Here is a 21,573-nt window from a genome sequence, read left to right as displayed (position 1 = left end):
CTTCATGAAAAGTTATGAGGTTTGATGAATGATTTTGATGATGATGATGAATTAAAACTCAAAGTCTCGTCAACTTCGAACTCTTTATAGCATTGGTTGAATGTATTGGTGCCTCGAGAAAGTTCACTGACTCACAGAAACCACGTTTCCTAATGGAATAAGAGACTGGGATTTACCTCACCAGGAATCGAATAAGAGTCACCTTAGTGGGTGACGAGTGATGTTACCACTGCTTTGTTTTTAAATGTTAAGTGCATTGTAAATGTTCATCACTGACAACTAGCTACTTTCAATACATAGTTACGCTCATCACTGACTCGGTGTCTCTGTAACGCCAGAGATAGATAGAGATGTATATCTTGCAGATAAACGTATCATGAAGCAAACATATTAGCCTACTCCATATCTATGTGTATAAAATAGAAAATGGAAGTCTAACAATTGGGTAACATTTGAAATACAGCTACATAAGTGTAACACGCTGTAATTATTAAATTAAAGTGTTTGTGTTATTTATCATTTTTCAATGGGTGCCTTAGGCGCCTTACGAACTATGCTTATAATTACTAAAAGGTTTATATCTCAGAAATTTTAGCTCTAAAAAAAGGTGAAAAATCTGCCTTTTTAGAAATACAATTCTACGTCACTGCTAATATTTTGTTAATTTTTATTTTTTTAAATATGCTTATATCTTTTAAGTTTATAATTTTACTAAAAAAAACCGCCAAAATTGATGTATTTTATGTACATATACTTATGTTTGTATTCCCAAAAAATTTTTTTTGTAGATTTACATTTTAGTAGTTACACCCTTTTGAATATTTATATTATACTCTTCTTTTGTGGTCACTTAATTTCTCGCTGCTAAAATTATCAGTAAATACCACAGATGTTATTTTATGTAATTTTTTATCAAATATATTTTAATCATTTTACTTTATAACAATTTTTATTTGCTCACTGTTATAAGAAATTGTATTTTTAATAAAAATTTCATGTGTATTAAATTAAAGTGTTTTTTATATCATAATTTTTCAACGGGTGCCTTAGGAAAATTAAAACCTGCTAGTTTGGTATATATATTTACATACAAGGGGCCTGGTTTAGATCCATGCTTTCCCAGGAATTGAACCCACAACCCTTCGCACAAAAAAAACCGGTGTGCATCCTGTTGCGCTATGAAGTCGTTAAATGTTTGGGATAAATAAACACTCTCACTTATGCAGCATGAACACAAAGATTACACTGCATTTATTCATTCTCTTTTGCGATGCTGCATGTGCGTGCGTGTGGTGCGGAAGGAGGAAGGAGGAAGGAGGGTAGATGTAGAGGTAGAGGAGGAAGGAGGGAGGAGGTAGAAGTAGAGGAGGAAGGAGGAAGGAGGAAGGAGGGTAGAGGTAGAGGTAGAGGCAGAGCCGGAGGTCAGCGGTCCTCGGCGGGCGGCTCCAGGAGAGTGACGGTGGTCGTGCCGGCGAGCCACCTGCTGAAGGAGACGTGGCTCTTGGACCACAGCCTCCTCAGCACCGCCGCCTGGACCACGAGAGAGGCGCTGGCGAGGAGCGCGAGCCAGCTCAAGGACTTGGCCCGCGCCACGTGCAGTCCGAGCAGCACGGCGTCAGTCGCCGCCGCCGCCAGCAGGAGCAGAGTCAGCATCTGCGGCAGGCCGTCGACTGCTCGTCAACTGTCAACTGCACACCCGCACTGTGGCCACTGTGGTTTAGCACCGACCCCCGTATGCGAGACCCCTGGGTTATAGCCCCGGGAAAACACACGTGTCCAAGTCTGGTCACAAATATGTCGCAACTTATAGATTTCAAAAACAATTAAAAAAATGCATGTCAAATAGCCTACATTGACAATATCAAGTTAATGGTGTGGTCTTTGGTAATGAAGATTACCAAGGAGCCAATATTACAATAACGAATTAAAATTAAAATTAAATGTGGTCAGATTTGTTGCTTCCTACCAACACGATTAGGTTTTTTTTTTGCACATAGGTTTCGGGGTGGACGTTTTCGTCAGCCGGAGGTTGTTTTCTCGGGGTACTCTTGTTTCCCCCCACTAATGTATTCCATCTTAGCTCTGTGTTTAACTCATTACCCTTCATCGTCTGTAACGAATTTGTTGTCGATGAGATCTTAAAAATCACAATTTATTTTTTATTTTTAAGTATTAATCACGTCAGTGTGACATTTTTTCTGGCATCTTCAATGTGCAAATACCGCGAGAATTTATGACGCGACATTTTACGATATGACAGAAGCTAAATAAATGCGAAACGTAACATTTTTCGGAAAATATGTTTCCCCCAGTCCTAAATTACAAGAGGCCGTAGGTGTGTGTCGCCGGCAACTAGGTAATTACAGGCGACACGTAGAGGAGAAGGTGGTAATATGGACACCGCTTATTTTATGGAACCCCTCAATTTCTAAGCAGTGTTGTGCTGCGCTCTTTCACTAAACTTTTTATTTAAGTGGAATTAATATTTTGCACATAGGTATTTTGTTTTCCTTAACATGACTATTGTGCAATAGATCTGAATTTCCATGGTCTGTATTGTATCAAAACAATGGCAATCTTATGTAGACTGTTAAGGGTGCATATTACCAGCATGTATGGGTCAGTACGTATTTCTGCACTTTGTGAAACAACTCATGTCAGACCATTTGTGTGTCTAATTAAATTTCAGTAAATGAAAGAAATGTGTGTATGATAAGTTAGTGAAGTTATCCACGTATCGAGCAATTGATATAAGCCGTAAAGTTACAAATCACTTCCAAAAACTAAAAGTGGGGTCCGTATTACCACCCTTTCCTCTACTTTAGGCTACAATTTAGCGTTCTTCTGTGGTGGTCTCGGGAAAGTCACGATGGCTGTGCTGGTTTCTACAGACAGCTGGTCGGATGTCTTACCATTGCGCCACTTCACTCCAGTACCAGTATAGTTTGTCAAAAACACGCAAGAACATTTTTTTTAATATGTCTTTTGGTGAATAACAATCAATAGCGAGCCAATTTTTTTTTTTTTTGCTTTTGTTTTGCCGACCGACTATAGGGGATGTGCATGCATTCATAAAACATTTTCACTTAAAAACAATGCCTAAAGTACATTTTATGATAAGTTATTTGACGTTTATCGACAAACGGATTGCAGGAATTTATGCCTAGGTACTATAAATCCACTTAATAGGATTATTCATTTTATAAATGATATAAAGCAGGCGTTTAAGTTAGTGGGGTTTTGTGGCAAATGTAACCGGCATGAGAACAGCGATTTTAGGGTTTAATTATTTTTAAGATACTAAGGCTGTTTTTGTCCAGGTTCGAATGAAATATGTATGATGAATCTATTTACTTATTGTCAAGACACCGTAAATGCACAACATATCGTGCATATCGCAAGAATTAAATAAGGTTTTATTTAGTATTTGCACCAGAAATTGCTAAAATAAAATACAGCATTTGATGGCGTTATTTAATCTAAAAATAATAGTAGGCATTAAGGGAATGTACAGTTCACAAGAGCACGCCAATTCAGCACGATAAATGTATGGTGTACCGCAAAATTTTCACACTTCTGCAGTACAACGATCCGTAAAATCAATTTCACATTTAAAACGTATTACTTAACAATATATTTTTCAAAGTTTCCCAAGGCGCAAAAGTTTAATTTTTATCTGCACAAATATAAATATGAGATGTCATTATTAGTCAGATTTTAATAGCAGAAACCCAATGTATAAACTTTTGCCCTTTAATAACGACTTCTTGGCTTCTGTGAGGCCACGTTCTTGTAATTGATTATGTGCTCAGAGCCATTAAAAGTGGTGATTAACATGTTGTTAGTTAACCAGTTGTTAATCGCCCTTGTTAATGGCTGCAAGAAGTATATAGTTAGAGACTCTGGACACGAAAGCTTACACTGATATAAATTACGGTAAATTTACGGACTTTTTAACGCAGGATTTAACTTAAATACACGAAGAGTTATTCGTAATTAAAAATAACCGAATCTTCTTAGGAACAACGCCGTATTTCGACTTCCGAGTTGTACGTGTCATTCTAAACAAAGGTAAACAAACACACACACATTCACAAAATAAGTGTGTTCTTACAGTAGACTTAACCATTTTTTTCTTTCAATTTTTTTTTTAAATTTACCAAGAATATTCTCTTGTATTCGTGTTACAAGCAAGTGAACACAGTGTCAGTAAATCTAGGAGGAAAGCATATAGTTTACGTAGTTCCCTGAATAATTTGTAATCAGAGTTCTTCTTAAATATAAGTTGAAAACTTTGAACGGAGTACAATCTGAATGTTGCAATGTAAAGTCGTGTGAAGGGCAGGAAGGGCGGAGGCCTCACCTGCACCTTGCTAGCGTGGCCGGTGCTCCAGACCCACAGGCCGCCCAGCGCGCTGTAGGGCGAGTGCCGCCGCAGCTTGTACGGCTCGCCGCACAGAGGGCACTTGTCCTCGCCCGAAGAGGCCAGCCAGCTCTCCCAGCACTCCTGGTGCACGAGCAGCGTCGTGCAGCGGCACAGGCGGGTCAGCGTCTCCTCCGGGTGCCTCAGCCGGCACATGAAGCACGGCTTCTCTGCCGGCACACGAAGCACGGGTACCTCAGCCGGCACATGAAGCACGGCTTCTCTGCCGGCACACGAAGCACGGGAGCCTCAGCCGGCACATGAAGCACGGGTACCTCAGCCGGCACTTGAAGCACGACTTTTCTGCCGGCACATGAAGCACGGGTACCTCAGCCGGCACATGAAGCACGGCTTCTCTGCCGGCACACGAAGCACGGGAGCCTCAGCCGGCACATGAAGCACGGGAGCCTCAGCCGGCACATGAAGCACGGGTACCTCAGCCGGCACTTGAAGCACGGCTTCTCTGCCGGCACACCAAGCACGTGAGCCTCAGCCGGCACACGAAGCACGGGAGCCTCAGCCGGCACATGAAGCACGGGAGCCTCAGCCGGCACATGAAACACGGGTACCTCAGCCGGCACTTGAAGCACGACTTCTCTGCCGGCACACGAAGCACGGGAGCCTCAGCCGGCACATGAAGCACGGGTACCTCAGCCGGCACACGAAGCACGGCTTCTCTGCCGGCACACCAAGCACGGGAGCCTCAGCCGGCACACGAAGCACGGGAGCCTCAGCCGGCACACGAAGCACGGGAGCCTCAGCCGGCACATGAAGCACGGGTACCTCAGCCGGCACTTGAAGCACGACTTCTCTGCCGGCACACGAAGCACGGGAGCCTCAGCCGGCACATGAAGCACGGGTACCTCAGCCGGCACATGAAGCACGGCTTCTCTGCCGGCACACGAAGCACGGGAGCCTCAGCCGGCACATGAAGCACGGGAGCCTCAGCCGGCACATGAAGCACGGGTACCTCAGCCGGCACTTGAAGCACGGCTTCTCTGCCGGCACACCAAGCACGTGAGCCTCAGCCGGCACACGAAGCACGGGAGCCTCAGCCGGCACATGAAGCACGGGAGCCTCAGCCGGCACATGAAACACGGGTACCTCAGCCGGCACTTGAAGCACGACTTCTCTGCCGGCACACGAAGCACGGGAGCCTCAGCCGGCACATGAAGCACGGGTACCTCAGCCGGCACACGAAGCACGGCTTCTCTGCCGGCACACCAAGCACGGGAGCCTCAGCCGGCACACGAAGCACGGGAGCCTCAGCCGGCACATGAAGCACGGGTACCTCAGCTGGCACACGAAGCACGGCTTCTCTGCCGGCACACGAAGCACGGGAGCCTCAGCCGGCACACGAAGCACGGGAGCCTCAGCCGGCACACGAAGCACGGCTTCTCTGCCGGCACATGAAGCACGGGAGCTTCAGCCGGCACATGAAGCACGGGTACCTCAGCCGGCACTTGAAGCACGGCTTCTCTGCCGGCACATAAAGCACGGGAGCCTCAGCCGGCACATGAAACACGGGTACCTCAGCCGGCACTTGAAGCACGACTTTTCTGCCGGCACATGAAGCACGGGTACCTCAGCCGGCACATGAAACACGGGTACCTCAGCCGGCACACGAAGCACGGGTACCTCAGCCGGCACATGAAGCACGGCTTCTCTGCCGGCACATGTAGCACGGGTGCCTGCAACACTGTCGCACTCCGCTCAGCTGCATTATATTCCAGGATTGACAGATCGACACTAAGCAGTGTTCGTAAAAATAAAATTTGTTGATTAGCAATTGACATTGATGGGTGACGGGTACCTCCGGTGAAAACATTTTTGAAAACTGACCAATTAGAGACTACTTACTTGACACGGATATTAAATGTATTAATGAGCTTAACGTCTCGGTGACTCTTAGGTGTTTAGATACGACGAGAATGAAGTTATTTTAATATTCTCATAGGTTCATTCAAATCTGTTAACAATTATATTAACAATTATATTGTTTTGTGCGATAGCATATATACCAAAGTAAGAAACCAAACATACCAATCCTAAAATTTGCATGGGACGCCTTAAGAGATTTAAATGCCATTAGAAAACCCAGCCTCAATCTACGTTCAGCATATTCAATGAGTTTTATTATTTAAAGAACTGGGTGAAGGCAGATAATCATTTTTAGAGAAAATACCACGGAGACATACTCATATCTTGCAGGCCTGTTTCACCCGTGAAAGCCTAGCATGGCCATTGCAGCAAAACAGCCGCAGAAGAACGCCAGTGGGAGCATTACCAGGGACGTAACCTGCTGCGATGTAGTCGCTGAGGGTGGACACTGATTTATGAAGTGATGTCGAGGAGTCATCATCTTCGAAATCTGTCTCCTCGTGGCTTCTCGGAGGGATGACGTCGTCAATTCCCCGAAATGTTACGTGTCGGCCTTCTTTTCCACGGGGATGTGTCATCCCCACCATCCTAAACAGAACATTCAAATATAATTTTAAATTTTTTTTTTCAGTGAGCCAGTAGACGAACATGGTACTAATTACGTCAGCGAACAAATAATATAAGCGAAAAGCTTAAAACTCTATACCTCAAAAACAGAAACAGAATTTTACTCGAGTCAAATATAACATTACCAGAAACTAATGGACGAAAAAGCAGTGAAAACAATTAAAATAATCCATTGGAAATATCGCCGAAGACTGTTACGAACACCTACGCGAAACGGGAGAAGATAGAGTCCGCAAACATGACCTGCATCGATTGAACCATACAATAGCTTTGAGAGATTCTGAGCTACTACGCATGTTTAAAAGATAAACTTAACTGATCATTGGTTATGTGGTAAAAACTATTAAAACAAGTTTCATCTTTGAACACAAGTATGAGCAATTAAGATTTTTATAAGTTTTTAAATATATATTTTTTGGTTTTGTTTACGACAGTACATATTTTCTCGGCAAGGTAATGTAAATATAGTGTAACATCACATGGTATAAAGCAAATTCAATGTACATAGGCTACTAAATTTGTGTAATACTAAAGTTGTGAGATTCATTAAATATTTCACAAGGTAATGGATATTACATTGACTGTAGAAATTTAAAAACACCTAAATATAAGACGACAAAGTAACATTTCACAAACTAATAGCACATTAAGTATTGTATTGCTGAAATTGTATATACGCATTTATAATTTAGTCGGCTGACTTTGTAAGTTGGTTTAGGCCTGTTAGCATGGAAAAAGGCTCGTTTTATCACAAAGATGTTGATAACAGAAAAATGGCTCCTACGAAGTCCAAACGGCTCTCTACAAATTTACACAATGGCTGTAAAAAAAGAACATTCAGGAATCCCCAGCATACAAGAAGTTATACTTCTTTGACATAACTAAAAAAAATAATTAAACTATTTAGGTAACATGAACGCAGCATTCTCCGTGTTAAAAAATATAACCAACAAAGTGATAAATATAATAATTTCTGTTCTAACACAAATTTCTCGAAGAGTAAAACATAAGTTAACCTAAAGAAAAAAATTTTTGCGGAAGCTGCGTTCACTGGTAAAAAGTAAAATTTGGCGTGTCCACCGCGCATATTCGAACTGAAGCTCCACTCGTCAGAACTCCACTTGAAAAATAAAACATTCAAAATCACTTAAATGATCTAATTAAGCAGATGTGCCATTGTTAACTAGAACTGAGCTAAACATATTACTAAAGGCTTAAAATATGGATCCTTTACTTAACTCTGTCAAGTACTCATTAAGAGTCTAGTTGTCTACAAGTTTAAGTGGAAAATACTTATGCTTCTTGTAGGTAATCGATTATATATCTTTATATAATTTATATAAGTTATGTTCCTGCGGTACTTGCTGTGAAATGTCTTGGTGGCGACTGCACGGCAATGTAAACAGAATAACGGCAGCCAAATATATCAGTGCAGAGGCAATGTTCGTAACATATTTTAAAGTATTTCAAAGAGTATCTGAGTTTTTTGACGTGACGTCTATTAAATTTATGAACGCCGGATCCACGCACGAAAAAGTGTCCCGTTACGCACATTGTCCCGTTTCGCTTTGTCCCGTTACGCTCATTTTATATTGCTCTTTGCTAACCTGAACCTCCTAGCATTGCGACCGAGTCCGTGGCGTAATTCTGTTTTCATGCATTTCAAAGTAACATTTTCATTGTTCTTTGCTAACCCGTTCCTCCTAGCATTGCTGCAGAGTCCGTGGCGCAAATATATTATTTTTGACGGAATCTTGGTGGTGGGTAAGCCATTTTCCTTCACATCATCCTTGAAAAACTCCCATTCGTTTCCTACTTTTCCTATAATCGTCCTATCCTTAACAGAATAACACAGATTGGAAGAAGTTAAATAGCAAACATGTATAAAAGTTATAGTTAAAATAATCTCTTCGTTAAAGTAATAAACATATTTGAATTAATGAGTGCAAATAAAAGTAAATTAATCAATTAAATTGTAGATTTCATTTCACTCCTTCTTTGTATCCATACAAAATAATGATAATTCAATAAAAATGATTCAATTTTATTCATAAAAGAATGCAATCATTTCGTCAATGTTTTGTTATGACGTCACGTTAAACTATCGTCTGTAAACCGACTTTACAGACAACAAATTTTTTATACAATTCCTCGTTGATAATCATGTAGCATGACATAATAACTAATAGTTTCTTGTTGTATTTACAGAAAACCGAGATCAACATGATCTTTCTGATATGTAAAATATCAGCTCTCGGTATACGGTATTTGGTAGGAGTAATTTCGTGAAAATGGAACGGAAATACGGAACAGCGGTGCTGCGTCTACACAGAAGTCTCAGAAACCTCGAAAAGATGGCGGACGTACTGTAGCAACATAATAGCCGTATATCGTCACTTTGGTAAATATTAGAGTACATACCAAACGTATTCGTGTGCCAAATGAAAATTTAGTAAACTTTAGTAAAACTATTCTGGATTATAGTTGGTAAACTAAAATAGTCGTAGTTAAAAGTAATCCCAATTTTTGAAAGAACTAAAAGTAACTGACTTTATTTAATTAAAAATAATCATTTTTCTCAAAGGCTCCTATGGTGCGTTTTGTAAGCACGACTTATGTGGTTCAAATCTGGGAGAACAAATTTTAATTTTTAATATATTGATTGTAGGAAGCATTTAAAAATCTATTTTAGTCATATAAGCAAAAAAAAGACACACCAACATATACTTAGTGTCATGTGTTTTAAAACTTTTCAGGTTAATATTTAAAGTAGATAATTATAGTATAAACTGTTTGATGAATTTTAACAAGATCGACAGTATTTTAATATAATTCCTTGTTGAAAATCAAGTCCAAAACAAAGGATCTATTGGACTGAAAATTTTAGTTCAAAATTCTTCAAAGATACCGACTACGTTCGTAATGCTTTAGAGAACCAATAAAATGTTAAATATGACGCAATGTTCGTCTCAACACAATTTTTCTGGCTAATAAATTATTATTATAAAATGTGATTATATCTGATTATGACTATTCAAGTTTACAAAATGTATTCCAGGATAGTTTCACTACCATAAAGTCTACTTTGGCACACCAATACACCTAGTACATCCCCCGTGGATCCACCATCTTGACAACTTCGGTTCGTGGCTATAGAGGTTTCAGCATTAGAATTTCAACCTGTCAGATTTCCATTGTGTAATGCGCGCAAATTTCATTGCATTTCTGATGCACAGTAAAATTTCACCCTCAACACGCCATAAGAAACATGAATTCCATAGTTAGGTTTCAAAAAGGGGAAAAGTTTTAAAAGTTTTTTCTTAAAATGATCACTTTGCATATATTTATCAGGCTCGGCATTGTTTTAAGATATTCTACATTAAATTTGGTGTCATAATTTCGTATTATAAGTTTATTTGCAACATGAGAAAACACGAATTTTCTCGTTACCGAGGTTATATGTTTACACATCACCGGCCAATGAAATAATCTGCACTATTTTTTTTTCCCCATTGTTTTTTCGGGCAGTAATATAAAACATTTTTCATTACCTCAAAATTTTCGTTACGTTTTGATGACGTCAAATTCTAGACTTTCCCTACCGGCAGAAAATAGGTTTTATTTTAAAGAAAATAATTACCTGTTATTGTAGCTATTAGTTCAGTATTAAAAATCAAGAAGTGTGTACATGGAGTCCACGCGCGACAGAAGTGAAACTTCTAGCTTATTATATGATTACGTATAGGAAACATGATTCTCTTTGACTAAAATCACAGATAAAAAAATATATGCAAGTATGCGAGCGCTAAATTATGCTATTGTGTAAGTATGCAAGTGTAAAAAATGCAAGTATGCAAGTTTGCAAATGTAATGGAAGTATAGAATATATTTTAAAAATTAAGTATGCGAGTGTTAAGTGGCAAAATGCAAGTGTGTAAGCATGCAAGTGTGCAAGTGTGGAAATGTGCAACTATGTAAGTGTGTAAATGTGCAAGTTTGCAAGTGTGCAAGCATGTAAGTGTGAAACGTGCAAGTATTCAAGTATCAAGGTATGCAAGTGTGTAGGTATGCATACTTATGAAAGTGTTCAAAGATATAAGTGTGCAAGTATTCTGCGTCATTTTCCCCCACCACATGCCTAACTATTACCCTTTATCCGATCGGAATTTTAGTAACTGTTAAAAATTGTAGCCCCCTCAGCAAAGAAGTTTCTTTTGATATAAATATATGTATGTTTTTTCATTTATTTGTTAAATTGATCATTTTCATTCGTTTGAAACTGAAGGACGTAGTATGTTGTATACCTATATTGCGTTTGATCACAACTAAACGAAATGTTCATATGCATTAGACTTAATCATGTTAAAAATTTATGTTGCATGGTGCGCGTATATTTCATTGCATACTAAACGTTTACCTTCAACGCACATAAAGTAATATTACTTCAAAAAGGCTTATTCTGGTACCACTCAGAAACATGTTGTACATGGTATCCAGTCATTTATGTATTCAAAATAGGGTTAAATCCCTGTCTAGCAAATATTATATTTACCTTTTGAGACTCAGTGAAGAACGGCAGTTACAAATTTGCTTTCAATGTCAGAAAGTTATCTGACACTAGGCAGCTAGAGATACATCAATCACAGATTTTTGCTGTACTTATTTTTCAAAAATAATTGTCTAGTTTCTATGGATATAATTCAGAATGAATTCACTGTGACTTAGCTATTGTTGTGTCCGAGTCAAACAATACCACTGAATCGGATGTGATACCATCCGTAGAGCATGGTTGCCAACTGATATCTGTTTTTAAATAATCCATTTATGAGCCACCATCACACGTACAACAAAAAGTCAAGTAGTGCTTTGTGAAAAATGCTCTTTATTTTAAAAATCGAATAGTGTTTTGATAAACGCAAAACACAAATGAAGTGGCTCTACGGTCTACGATGTATGACAATAATAACGATATTCTCACATTTTAATGGCTGCACAGTACACGACTGCAAATATGCAAACCAGTACATTGCCTTGCAATAAAGTTATATATTTATTAAATACGCGAAATAACCAAATCATATACCAGAGCCGAATGTAGTTTCATGTAACTGTTCTCTAAAACACAAGTAGGTGGACCAGACAAGGTCAAATCCAAAATAGTTAATAATCAAAGAGGAATAAAACAAACACAAAAACAATCACCATTTATGTGAGATATCCGTTGGTACACAGGCAGTGTGTGTAGATGGAGCGACATATGGTTATGGACGGAGCAGAGCAGGTACACGGGGGAATCGAGGAATAGCCAGAAGATGGTGACAGGAAGAGTGCAGAGAAGGTCAGCAGCTGTACACGGCAGAGCTGAGCCCCGCCGCTGGTATTGTGCAGGTATGTTGCCTCTGTCAGGCGGAGTGCTGCGGGGGGAGGGCAGGTTCAGGAAGGAGGCGACGCACTCCCAAGGCAGGCAGGAGGACAGACGGAGTTGGACAGGTAGTGGGTTGTCCACCTCGTGATCGAGAACGATGTCTGGTGGCAAGGAAGCGGTTTCTGCAGAGGATATTCAACGTCCAGTCAAGGCGCTGGAACAGTATTAAGGTACGGCGGTAGAAAGAGATACTTTTGCAGGTGCTGTGGCCACAGTAGCTTAGAAGCGCACATTTCAATCCAAGGACGTGTTGGTATATGTCAGAAGAAAAGGCGCACGGTGGAGTCAAGTGGCAGCCACAGTAGCCAGGCGGAGCAGAGGGAGACACTGCTGCGGGAGGTTGTCGGAGGTGGAAGGAGGCGCAAGGCCATGAGGATGTCAGAGCAGGCGCACAGTGGAGTCAAGTGGCTGCCACAGTAGCCAGGCGGAGCAGAGGGAGACACTGTTGCAGGAGGTTGTCGGAGGTGGAAGGAGGAGGCGCAAGGCCAGGAGGATGTCAGAGCAGAAGCACGGTGGAGTTTAGTGGCTGCCACAGTAGCCAGGCGGAGCAGAGGGAGACACTGATGCGGGAGGTTGTTGGAGGTGGAAGGAGGAGGCGCAAGGTCAGGAGGATGTCAGAGCAGGCGCACAGTGGAGTCAAGTGGCTGCCACAGTAGCCAGGCGGAGCAGAGGGAGACACTGATGCGGGAGGTTGTTGGAGGTGGAAGGAGGAGGCGCAAGGTCAGGAGGATGTCAGAGCAGGCGCACAGTGGAGTCAAGTGGCTGCCACAGTAGCCAGGCGGAGCAGAGGGAGACACTGCTGCGGGAGGTTGTCGGAGGTGGAAGGAGGAGGCGCAAGGCCAGGAGGATGTCAGAGCAGAAGCACGGTGGAGTTTAGTGGCTGCCACAGTAGCCAGGCGGAGCAGAGGGAGACACTGCTGCAGGAGGTTGTCGGAGGTGGAAGGAGGTGCAAGGCCATGAGGATGTCAGAGAAGGTGAATGGTGGAGTCAAGTGGCTGCCACAGTAGCCAGGCGGAGCAGAGGGAGACACTGCTGCGGGAGGTTGTTGGAGGTGGAAGGAGGCGCAAGGTCAGGAGGATGTTAGAGCAGGCGCAAAGTGGAGTCAAGTGGCTGCCACAGTAGCCAGGCGGAGCAGAGGGAGACACTGCTGCAGGAGGTTGTCGGAGGTGGAAGGAGGCGCAAGGCCATGAGGATGTCAGAGAAGGTGAACGGTGGAGTCAAGTGGCTGCCACAGTAGCCAGGCGGAGCAGAGGGAGACACTGCTGCGGGAGGTTGTTGGAGGTGGAAGGAGGAGGCGCAAGGTCAGGAATATGTCAGAGCAGGCGCACAGTGGAGTCAAGTGGCTGCCACAGTAGCCAGGCGGAGCAGAGGGAGACACTGCTGCGGGAGGTTGTCGGAGGTGGAAGGAGGAGGCGCAAGGCCAGGAGGATGTCACAGCAGAAGCACGGTGAAGTCAAGTGGCTGCCACAGTAGCCAGGCGGAGCAGAGGGAGACACTGCTGCAGGAGGTTGTCGGAGGTGGAAGGAGGCGCAAGGCCATGAGGATGTCAGAGAACGTGAACGGTGGAGTCAAGTGGCTGCCACAGTAGCCAGGCGGAGCAGAGGGAGACACTGCTGCAGGAGGTTGTCGGAGGTGGAAGGAGGAGGCGCAAGGTCAGGAGGATGTCAGAGCAGGCGCACAGTGGAGTCAAGTGGCTGCCACAGTAGCCAGGCGGAGCAGAGGGAGACACTGCTGCAGGAGGTTGTCGGAGGTGGAAGGAGGAGGCGCAAGGCCAGCAGGATGTCAGAGAAGGTGAACGGTGGAGTCAAGTGGCTGCCACAGTAGCCAGGCGGAGCAGAGGGAGACACTGTTGCAGGAGGTTGTCGGAGGTGGAAGGAGGTGCAAGGCCATGAGGATGTCAGAGCAGGCGCACAGTGGAGTCAAGTGGCTGCCACAGTAGCCAGGCGGAGCAGAGGGAGACACTGCTGCAGGAGGTTGTCGGAGGTGGAAGGAGGAGGCGCAAGGTCAGGAGGATGTCAGAGCAGGCGCACAGTGGAGTCAAGTGGCTGCCACAGTAGCCAGGCGGAGCAGAGGGAGACACTGCTGCAGGAGGTTGTCGGAGGTGGAAGGAGGAGGCGCAAGGTCAGGAGGATGTCAGAGCAGGCGCACAGTGGAGTCAAGTGGCTGCCACAGTAGCCAGGCGGAGCAGAGGGAGACACTGCTGCAGGAGGTTGTCGGAGGTGGAAGGAGGAGGCGCAAGGTCAGGAGGATGTCAGAGCAGGCGCACAGTGGAGTCAAGTGGCAGCCACAGTAGCCAGGCGGAGCAGAGGGAGACACTGCTGCAGGAGGTTGTCGGAGGTGGAAGGAGGAGGCGCAAGGCCAGCAGGATGTCAGAGCAGAAGCACGGTGAAGTCAAGTGGCTGCCACAGTAGCCAGGCGGAGCAGAGGGAGACACTGCTGCAGGAGGTTGTCGGAGGTGGAAGGAGGAGGCGCAAGGCCAGCAGGATGTCAGAGCAGAAGCACGGTGAAGTCAAGTGGCTGCCACAGTAGCCAGGCGGAGCAGAGGGAGACACTGCTGCAGGAGGTTGTCGGAGGTGGAAGGAGGCGCAAGGCCATGAGGATGTCAGAGAAGGTGAACGGTGGAGTCAAGTGGCTGCCACAGTAGCCAGGCGGAGCAGAGGGATACACTGCTGCAGGAGGTTGTCGGAGGTGGAAGGAGGAGGCGCAAGGTCAGGAGGATGTCAGAGCAGGCGCACAGTGGAGTCAAGTGGCTGCCACAGTAGCCAGGCGGAGCAGAGGGAGACACTGCTGCAGGAGGTTGTCGGAGGTGGAAGGAGGAGGCGCAAGGCCAGCAGGATGTCAGAGCAGGCGCACGGTGGAGTCGCGGCAGCGCCACAGCAGGTAGGACGCCACGGTGTTGACGCCGAGCGCGGCGAGCAGCATCGCGTGCCCCAGCAGCACGACGGGCACGAGCACGAGGCTCCAGGCGGGCAGGCGCATGCCCTGCAGCACGCGCGCCCAGTAGCCGGCCACCTCGGGGGCCGGGAGGGTCGCCGTGGGCGGCTGGCCGTCCTGGGCCGGGGCTGGAGGCGGCACGAGCCTGGCTGCCCCCAGCGCGCCGCCCACGTGCTGCGCCAGCAGGAAGCTCTCATAGGGGATCAGCACCGCGAGCACCACAGCCAGAGCGAGCTGCAACACCCGCCCACAGGCAGTGCTGACGGTCTCCTCCAGGGTTACATTCCAACACCGCCTGGCTGGGCGTGGTGTCGCATGTTTACTATTAACTTCAATGTAACCCTGAAAATGTAACCCTATGTGTGGTATTTATTCCATTAAACTGTGGCCTGCACTGATATAGTTTTGTTTTAAAACATCTATGTTCAAGCTAATTTAAAATCATCCGAAAATTTGGGCTTATCATCCCTTTTTATATTTAGAATCACTATGGTAAAAACGGTTATTAGATAGTTCAAAATACTACTTTTTACTTGTGTGAAAAACATTTAGTCACCATATCTACAATAGTAGGCTATTAAAATATACAATTATGTTTTTTATCACTTTAATTGGGGGGGGGGGGAATTCAAAAAAATGTTCATCTTAAATTTACGAAGAATACTCTTTACGGATTACTCGGGGATCTTCGAAAAGTAACGGATATCTTGGAAAACTTAAGGGTATTAAGCTCACTTGCTTTAAAAATATCTCAGGAGATTTATCCTGTATTAGGTTACTAGCGGGAGTGGGCCTGACCCTGCGGGGAAGGTGATTGTCCCTTGAGGTGTCGGAGCTGTTGCCGGCTCTAGCATCCGAGACATGATCCAACAGGTTCGCGGAATGGGTGCGAGGATACGAATATATAGCCTCTCCGCACCAAGTGGCAATCCTCTGCCTCCACGTGGGCACCGCTGCTGGGGGCGAATCGTGGTGACCATGTTGGGATGGGTAGCCTCAACCTCTGGTCATAGCATCGCCTTAACTGAAGAGGACAATGCCGGGTGTAACCCTGCCGCAGTGCATCCTCAATTGCATGTATGGGACCAGAAATGGTGGATTGGCTGAATCTGCGGGCAACCGCAGATGCGATTGAAACCTTTCTGCGGGGTTCGACTGCCAAGCCCCGGCGTCTCGGCTCCAAAGGGCCCCATAGTGAATGGATCAGGCCTATGGTAATGGAAGGACTGAGTGTGGCGCTGCGGTGTTGCGTGCACCCGGGCTTAAAAAAGAGCTGTAAACCTCTCGACTAGGTGTGATACGTTCCCCTAGTCCAGTGGTCGGGGGAGGTACCGAGGCAACCCCGAGACCCTCCAGCACACGCACCGTGGTTGTCATTTCTATCCAGGGCTTCCTGCGATCGCCACCGGATGAGTTCAGACACTTCCGGGCCTTAATCGACTGTAAATCTGCCGGGCCGAGGTAAGGCAGGTCGGAGGGTAATCCGAGGAGACGAGGACATCCAGTGGAGTAACTCTGAAGAGTGGCAGTCGGTTAGCTGCTGGCGAACAGTCTGCCGAATCAACGCCAAGTTGGTAGTAGTACGGGAAGAATCCATGAAAGATTGAACGGTGTCCCGCTGAGGTTTCCTACAAGGCCCTGGATTCTGATTGGGTAGGACTCGTACTTGGTAGCAGCTCCGATCGCTTGGAGCAGGCTCCAAAGGATCCCCAGCCCGATGCGGCGTCGACATTGTGAGCGACGACACAGCTCCGGTATTAGCCTGGATAGCTAACAGAGGTTGGATAGGCTTCCACCGGACCACGGGTTCACTGGATGTTTTGAGGGGTCCCAGTGTGATGTGGGAGATCGGGTAAGGCGCCAGAAATGCTGAGAAAGTCTTAGAGCACAGGACACAGCCAACTGTCTGGTTAGCTGAGTTTGGTAGAGGGGCTGAGGGGGCGACTATGCTGGTTTGGGAACCCAGCCTGGTCGTCTCCAAAGGCTCTAATACCCTCCCAATCAACAATAGGGAGTGAGCCGTAAAAGTTCTGTATTATAAAAGCTCTGGAATTACTTAAAATAAAACTGGTACGATACTCCCACACTACCCTTCAAGGGCGCATATTGGGAGGGGAACGTTGAGAAATGCCAGCCGCAAGGTTGGAATATATCTGTAGTAGGCTACTAGAAGACTTATATAATATCAAATTATAAATATATAATGTTTAATACATGTTTAATGATATAAATATTCATAAATTTTGCAGGAAAGATTCACCAATATATAATAAAATAGATGTGGTGTGGTCAGATCGTTTGGTCCAGAGCTCCGGACTACAAGCTGGTGTCAAAGGTGCTGGGTTCAATTCCCGGACGGCCATTTTTCATAAAATTTTCTTCCCAGGTTCAGTAATGGTTGTTGTGTAGTATCTTCGCCTCCAAACTGCAGGAGGCAGTGGGAAACCACAACAGAATTACCCTGTCATATCTTCCTCGGGAGCACTGCTACCTGAGTTTGGCGCGCTCGGTATCATTGAGATCATAATCATAAAAAAGCCTATTACTGTTACACTTTAATAAATATATATTTTCGAGTCCTTCCTCATAATGATTTGTGGTAAAACATAAAGAAATGATTTATTTCGTACTAAATTATTCAATATTTATTTTGAGCGTTTGTAAGTATTGATTGGTTCGCATAGCATCCCCAGTAAATAATGTGCCACCATATATCATTATCTAAAGCGATCGGATTCGGTAAAAAGAAATCGTAACAAACTTTAATTTGAACAAATAAGAAGGATCAGCAAACCAAGGTGTTTCCTCCGTGATGACAATGACTCGAGGGTGCCCCTACGCGGGGAGTGTCCAAGGAGCGTACCTGAACCTTGTCGGCTGTGGACGTGAGCCACGACCAGAAGGCCACGTGGAGGCTGGACACCGGCTCTCTCTCCATCTGGAACTTGTGCTGACACAGCTCGCAGAAGTCCTCGCACCTCTCCCTGAGGTTCGCCTCCAGGCACTCTTGGTGGACGAAGTGCTTGCAGGCGCACATCGTCCGGAGAGTCCTCACCGGCTGCTTCTTCATGCACAACCGGCAGTACTTGTCTGGAAGGCAATAGCACCGCTGGCCTCCACACGAGTTATACATTTAAAACGTTTCTCTTGAAATCCTTCACCGGATAATTATTTTTCCTGTTCCAATCTAACTTAATTTAGTATAAACTCACGTTACTGACTTTTCCAATCACGTCAACTGTAAACATAATTTGCTGTAAGTTGTTTATTGTTCTCTGATTCACTTTCCAAAACCGTATTACGTGGTAACCAACAAACCAGCCTAATCTAACTTGTGTTATGAACGATTACTCTTATCTACACCGAAGTAGCAAATGACACTCTATGGCCCAGCATACTTTTACCAAAAGGTTAAAATCTGTAATATAACTTCGGATGTAGTAAAACAAAATACTTATAAAATTATTTGTAGTAGGTAGAAAATCTTTCACAAATCTTCTGGAACAGGTTTTAATTTCGAATAGTCTTTGAAAAATAATAATGCCCTGGTTATAAATTAAAATGCTTATATAATGGACTGAATCAACTACTAAAATCAACAAAAATATAAAATAACAATATGGTTTAGCAGTTAACAAACTTAAGAAGTTGTAAATAATATTTTTATATTTCAGTTCCATCTTTATATTTTATTGTTTAAAGTGTAAAAAAATTTAAAACCAGAGTTATGAATGTCTTAAATTGGCAGGCGAACAATGAGTATCATTGTTATCAGGCGCCCTAAAAACGAATTGGCAGCTTTTCAAATAAAATTTAAGGCTACCACCTTGTAAAGAAGAATAATTTCTATAAATATTTCATAAAGAATTTACTAAGTTAGTAATATTGTAACATTGGGAAGGTACATAAAGCACACATTTAAAATGTTATCGTAAACTGGTGGTCGTATTCCGACTCTTGGAGAATCGCCACAAGGATGAGCAAAATTGCGTAATAGGGACAATGCGGAAACTGCTAAGAAATACGCGAGACAAGTGGTGTCAGCGAACCTGGCGGCGTGGAGGGTACCTAAGTTTTTAATTGGTGAAACCAGTTACAGAAGTGGCATCTAGCGGCGTGGAGTGTAAATTAGTTTGAAAGCAAAGCAGTAAATTGTTTAGAGCTTCGCCAATGCTAATTGGCCAGAGTTCCCCATATTGTCCTATTACGATGTTTTGTTTTAGTTATTCCAATACATTATAGCAAATAAGGGCGTATCCAGCTAAAAATGGAAAATAAGAGGGCGTGGATTGGGGTGAATTTTCGGAATTCAAGCTCTTACAAGGATGAACATCATTTATTAAAAAAATTGACAATAGTTTGTGGGCATTAGTGTAACATTAAGAGTTCAATAAGCTAATATTATTGAGAAATCCTAAGGTTGCAGTTGTTATGACTTCTCTCTGATGAAGGAGTGTCTCTTCTTCGATAGTTCAACGCACTGAAACGCCAACAACAAACCTGTCAGAGAAATTTTCCGAAAAATTTTGTTTGTATATATATTTCTTTCTTTTATTTCCACCTCTTTGACTTTTACCCTCTGGATGCCATCTTGATAGAAAACACACAGGATTAAACCTGGATCAATTCAGTAGAAAATTACCATACATAAATAAAACAAAACACGTGAGTCTTTCGCACTCGCCAGAGATGTTTTACATTTAACCTTGGTAATGAGCAAATTCGTTCATATTGCAAATACACTTATAATACGAAACTAGGACACGAACATTAACGTAGAACTATTTCAAATACTGCCTAGTGTGATAAATATATACGCAAATTGTGTTTTCAACTACATTTCTAGACGCGAATAACAGGTAGTTTTCGCACCCGCTGCTAGAATTCGCTTCCCGAAACAGGTAAGTCGACAATTGAATAATTCGATTAGCAGAGAGAAATTTTAAACTGTATAATGAAACAGCTCCGATAAAAGCGTAAAAGTCTTGAAAATAAACACTAAACCCCAGCTTTGGACCTGAATTTCGACAGTAAATGTTATAGAAATACTGCCCATTTTCTTAAAATTCATTAAACAGTTAATACTATAAAGTTTCATTTTGTCTTTGTGAACTTAGGTTCGCGCCAGTTGCCACTGATGGCAGCACCGTGGTTGAAACACATTTCCGTTCCAATCGTCTCCCGTTCCATTCACGAAACTTCTCCTACCAAACGCCGCATGCCGACAGCTGAGACGCGACACGTCATAAATGCACCAACACCGCAGTTCCTGACGCGCTGCTCACCCATCAAGGTGGGTCGGCGACTCGCCCGGCGGAGCGCCCGTCTGTCCACCTCCGCCAGGTCTTCGTCCGCGTACTGGCTGGCTCGGCGGCTCCTGCGGGGGGCGGACCGCCTCTCCGGGTCTTCTTCGCCGACCACCACGCTGTCCCTTCCCTCGACGTCCATCGAGTCTGTCGCTTCGTCCGTCAGGACAGGCGGCTTGCCTTCGTGTGCCATCTTTGTGGCGAATATTTTTCACACCAGAATTTTTACTAGTCAACTATGTGAAAGAGAATAGGCTACCTTGTTTCCGTGGACACTCAATTTAGAATTTTGAAGTAATTGTTGCTCTTATCATTGTTTCTTGCCTGCACCTGCGGTATGATTGAACTTATTCAAAAAAATTATTATGGTCTTGGGGCCTTGTGGTTATTCTTAAGTAGTGATCACGTAGCTTCGATCCCAAAAACACGGCATGGCTCAAATATATGAGCACTGAATTGGTAAACTTGTAAGCCACGTGACGTAAAATCATACCCTGAAGTTGAAACTCCCGCTTTTTTTTTCGAAAGTTAATGAAACAACGAATTTTTATTTCTATATCTACAGTAAAACTTAACAATGTTAGTTTCCTGCGGAGCATTCTGATAGTACGAAATTTTTTTTACCTGTGAAAAAAAGAATGACGAAATGCATTCGCAACCAACATGTTTTAAAAAATTGACTGTGTGTGTATACATTGTTACGAACGTGAGCAAGGCCGCGACACGTGCAGGTGCACAGCTGGCTGACATCACATGTGGCCGCCACAACATGAGACGCGCGGTAGATTACAAGGAGCAAGGCTTCTCCTCCCTCCAGCCCCGCTCCCCGCGCGACGCTGATAGACACCTTACACCTCACAGCTGCGGAGTCCCGCGCGCCACCTGGCAGCTGCCGACACGTGTTTCGAGAGATTTCTGCCGTCGGGTCGGCGCGGAATGACACGACTGGCCCCAGCCAAGCTGGTGAATTCGCGAAG

General features: G+C 44.2%; 1 protein-coding gene across 1 annotated transcript; it reads right to left on the bottom strand.

Moving 5' to 3' along the window:
* Nucleotides 1–1,214: 1,214 nt before the first annotated feature.
* LOC134531438 (uncharacterized) lies at nucleotides 1,215–11,638 on the bottom strand. The gene is made up of 4 exons (XM_063367147.1): nucleotides 11,484–11,638; nucleotides 6,711–6,892; nucleotides 4,364–4,593; nucleotides 1,215–1,653 (listed from the first exon to the last, which is right to left on the bottom strand). Exons 2-4 carry the CDS (start codon nucleotides 6,889–6,891, stop codon nucleotides 1,423–1,425), a joined length of 642 nt encoding a protein of 213 aa, XP_063223217.1. The 5' UTR covers nucleotide 6,892; nucleotides 11,484–11,638; the 3' UTR covers nucleotides 1,215–1,422.
* Nucleotides 11,639–21,573: the final 9,935 nt, after the last annotated feature.

Source organism: Bacillus rossius, chromosome 3 (assembly GCF_032445375.1).
Source record: "Bacillus rossius redtenbacheri isolate Brsri chromosome 3, Brsri_v3, whole genome shotgun sequence".
NCBI lineage: Eukaryota > Metazoa > Arthropoda > Insecta > Phasmatodea > Bacillidae > Bacillus > Bacillus rossius.
Note: the sequence above shows the minus strand (reverse complement) of the source record. Positions and strands in the feature narration are given on the sequence as shown.

What these genes read in the sequence shown, in the direction of transcription:
- LOC134531438 (XM_063367147.1), bottom strand. Translation starts at nt 6,891, where the DNA reads ATGGTGGGGATGACACATCCCCGTGGAAAAGAAGGCCGACACGTAACA. An exon ending in CGCAGCAGGTTACGTCCCTG is followed by an intron (nt 4,594 to 6,710) that starts GTAATGCTCCCA and finishes GTGTGCCGGCAG; the next exon opens with AGAAGCCGTGCTTCATGTGC. An exon ending in GCCACGCTAGCAAGGTGCAG is followed by an intron (nt 1,654 to 4,363) that starts GTGAGGCCTCCG and finishes GGCCTGCCGCAG; the next exon opens with ATGCTGACTCTGCTCCTGCT.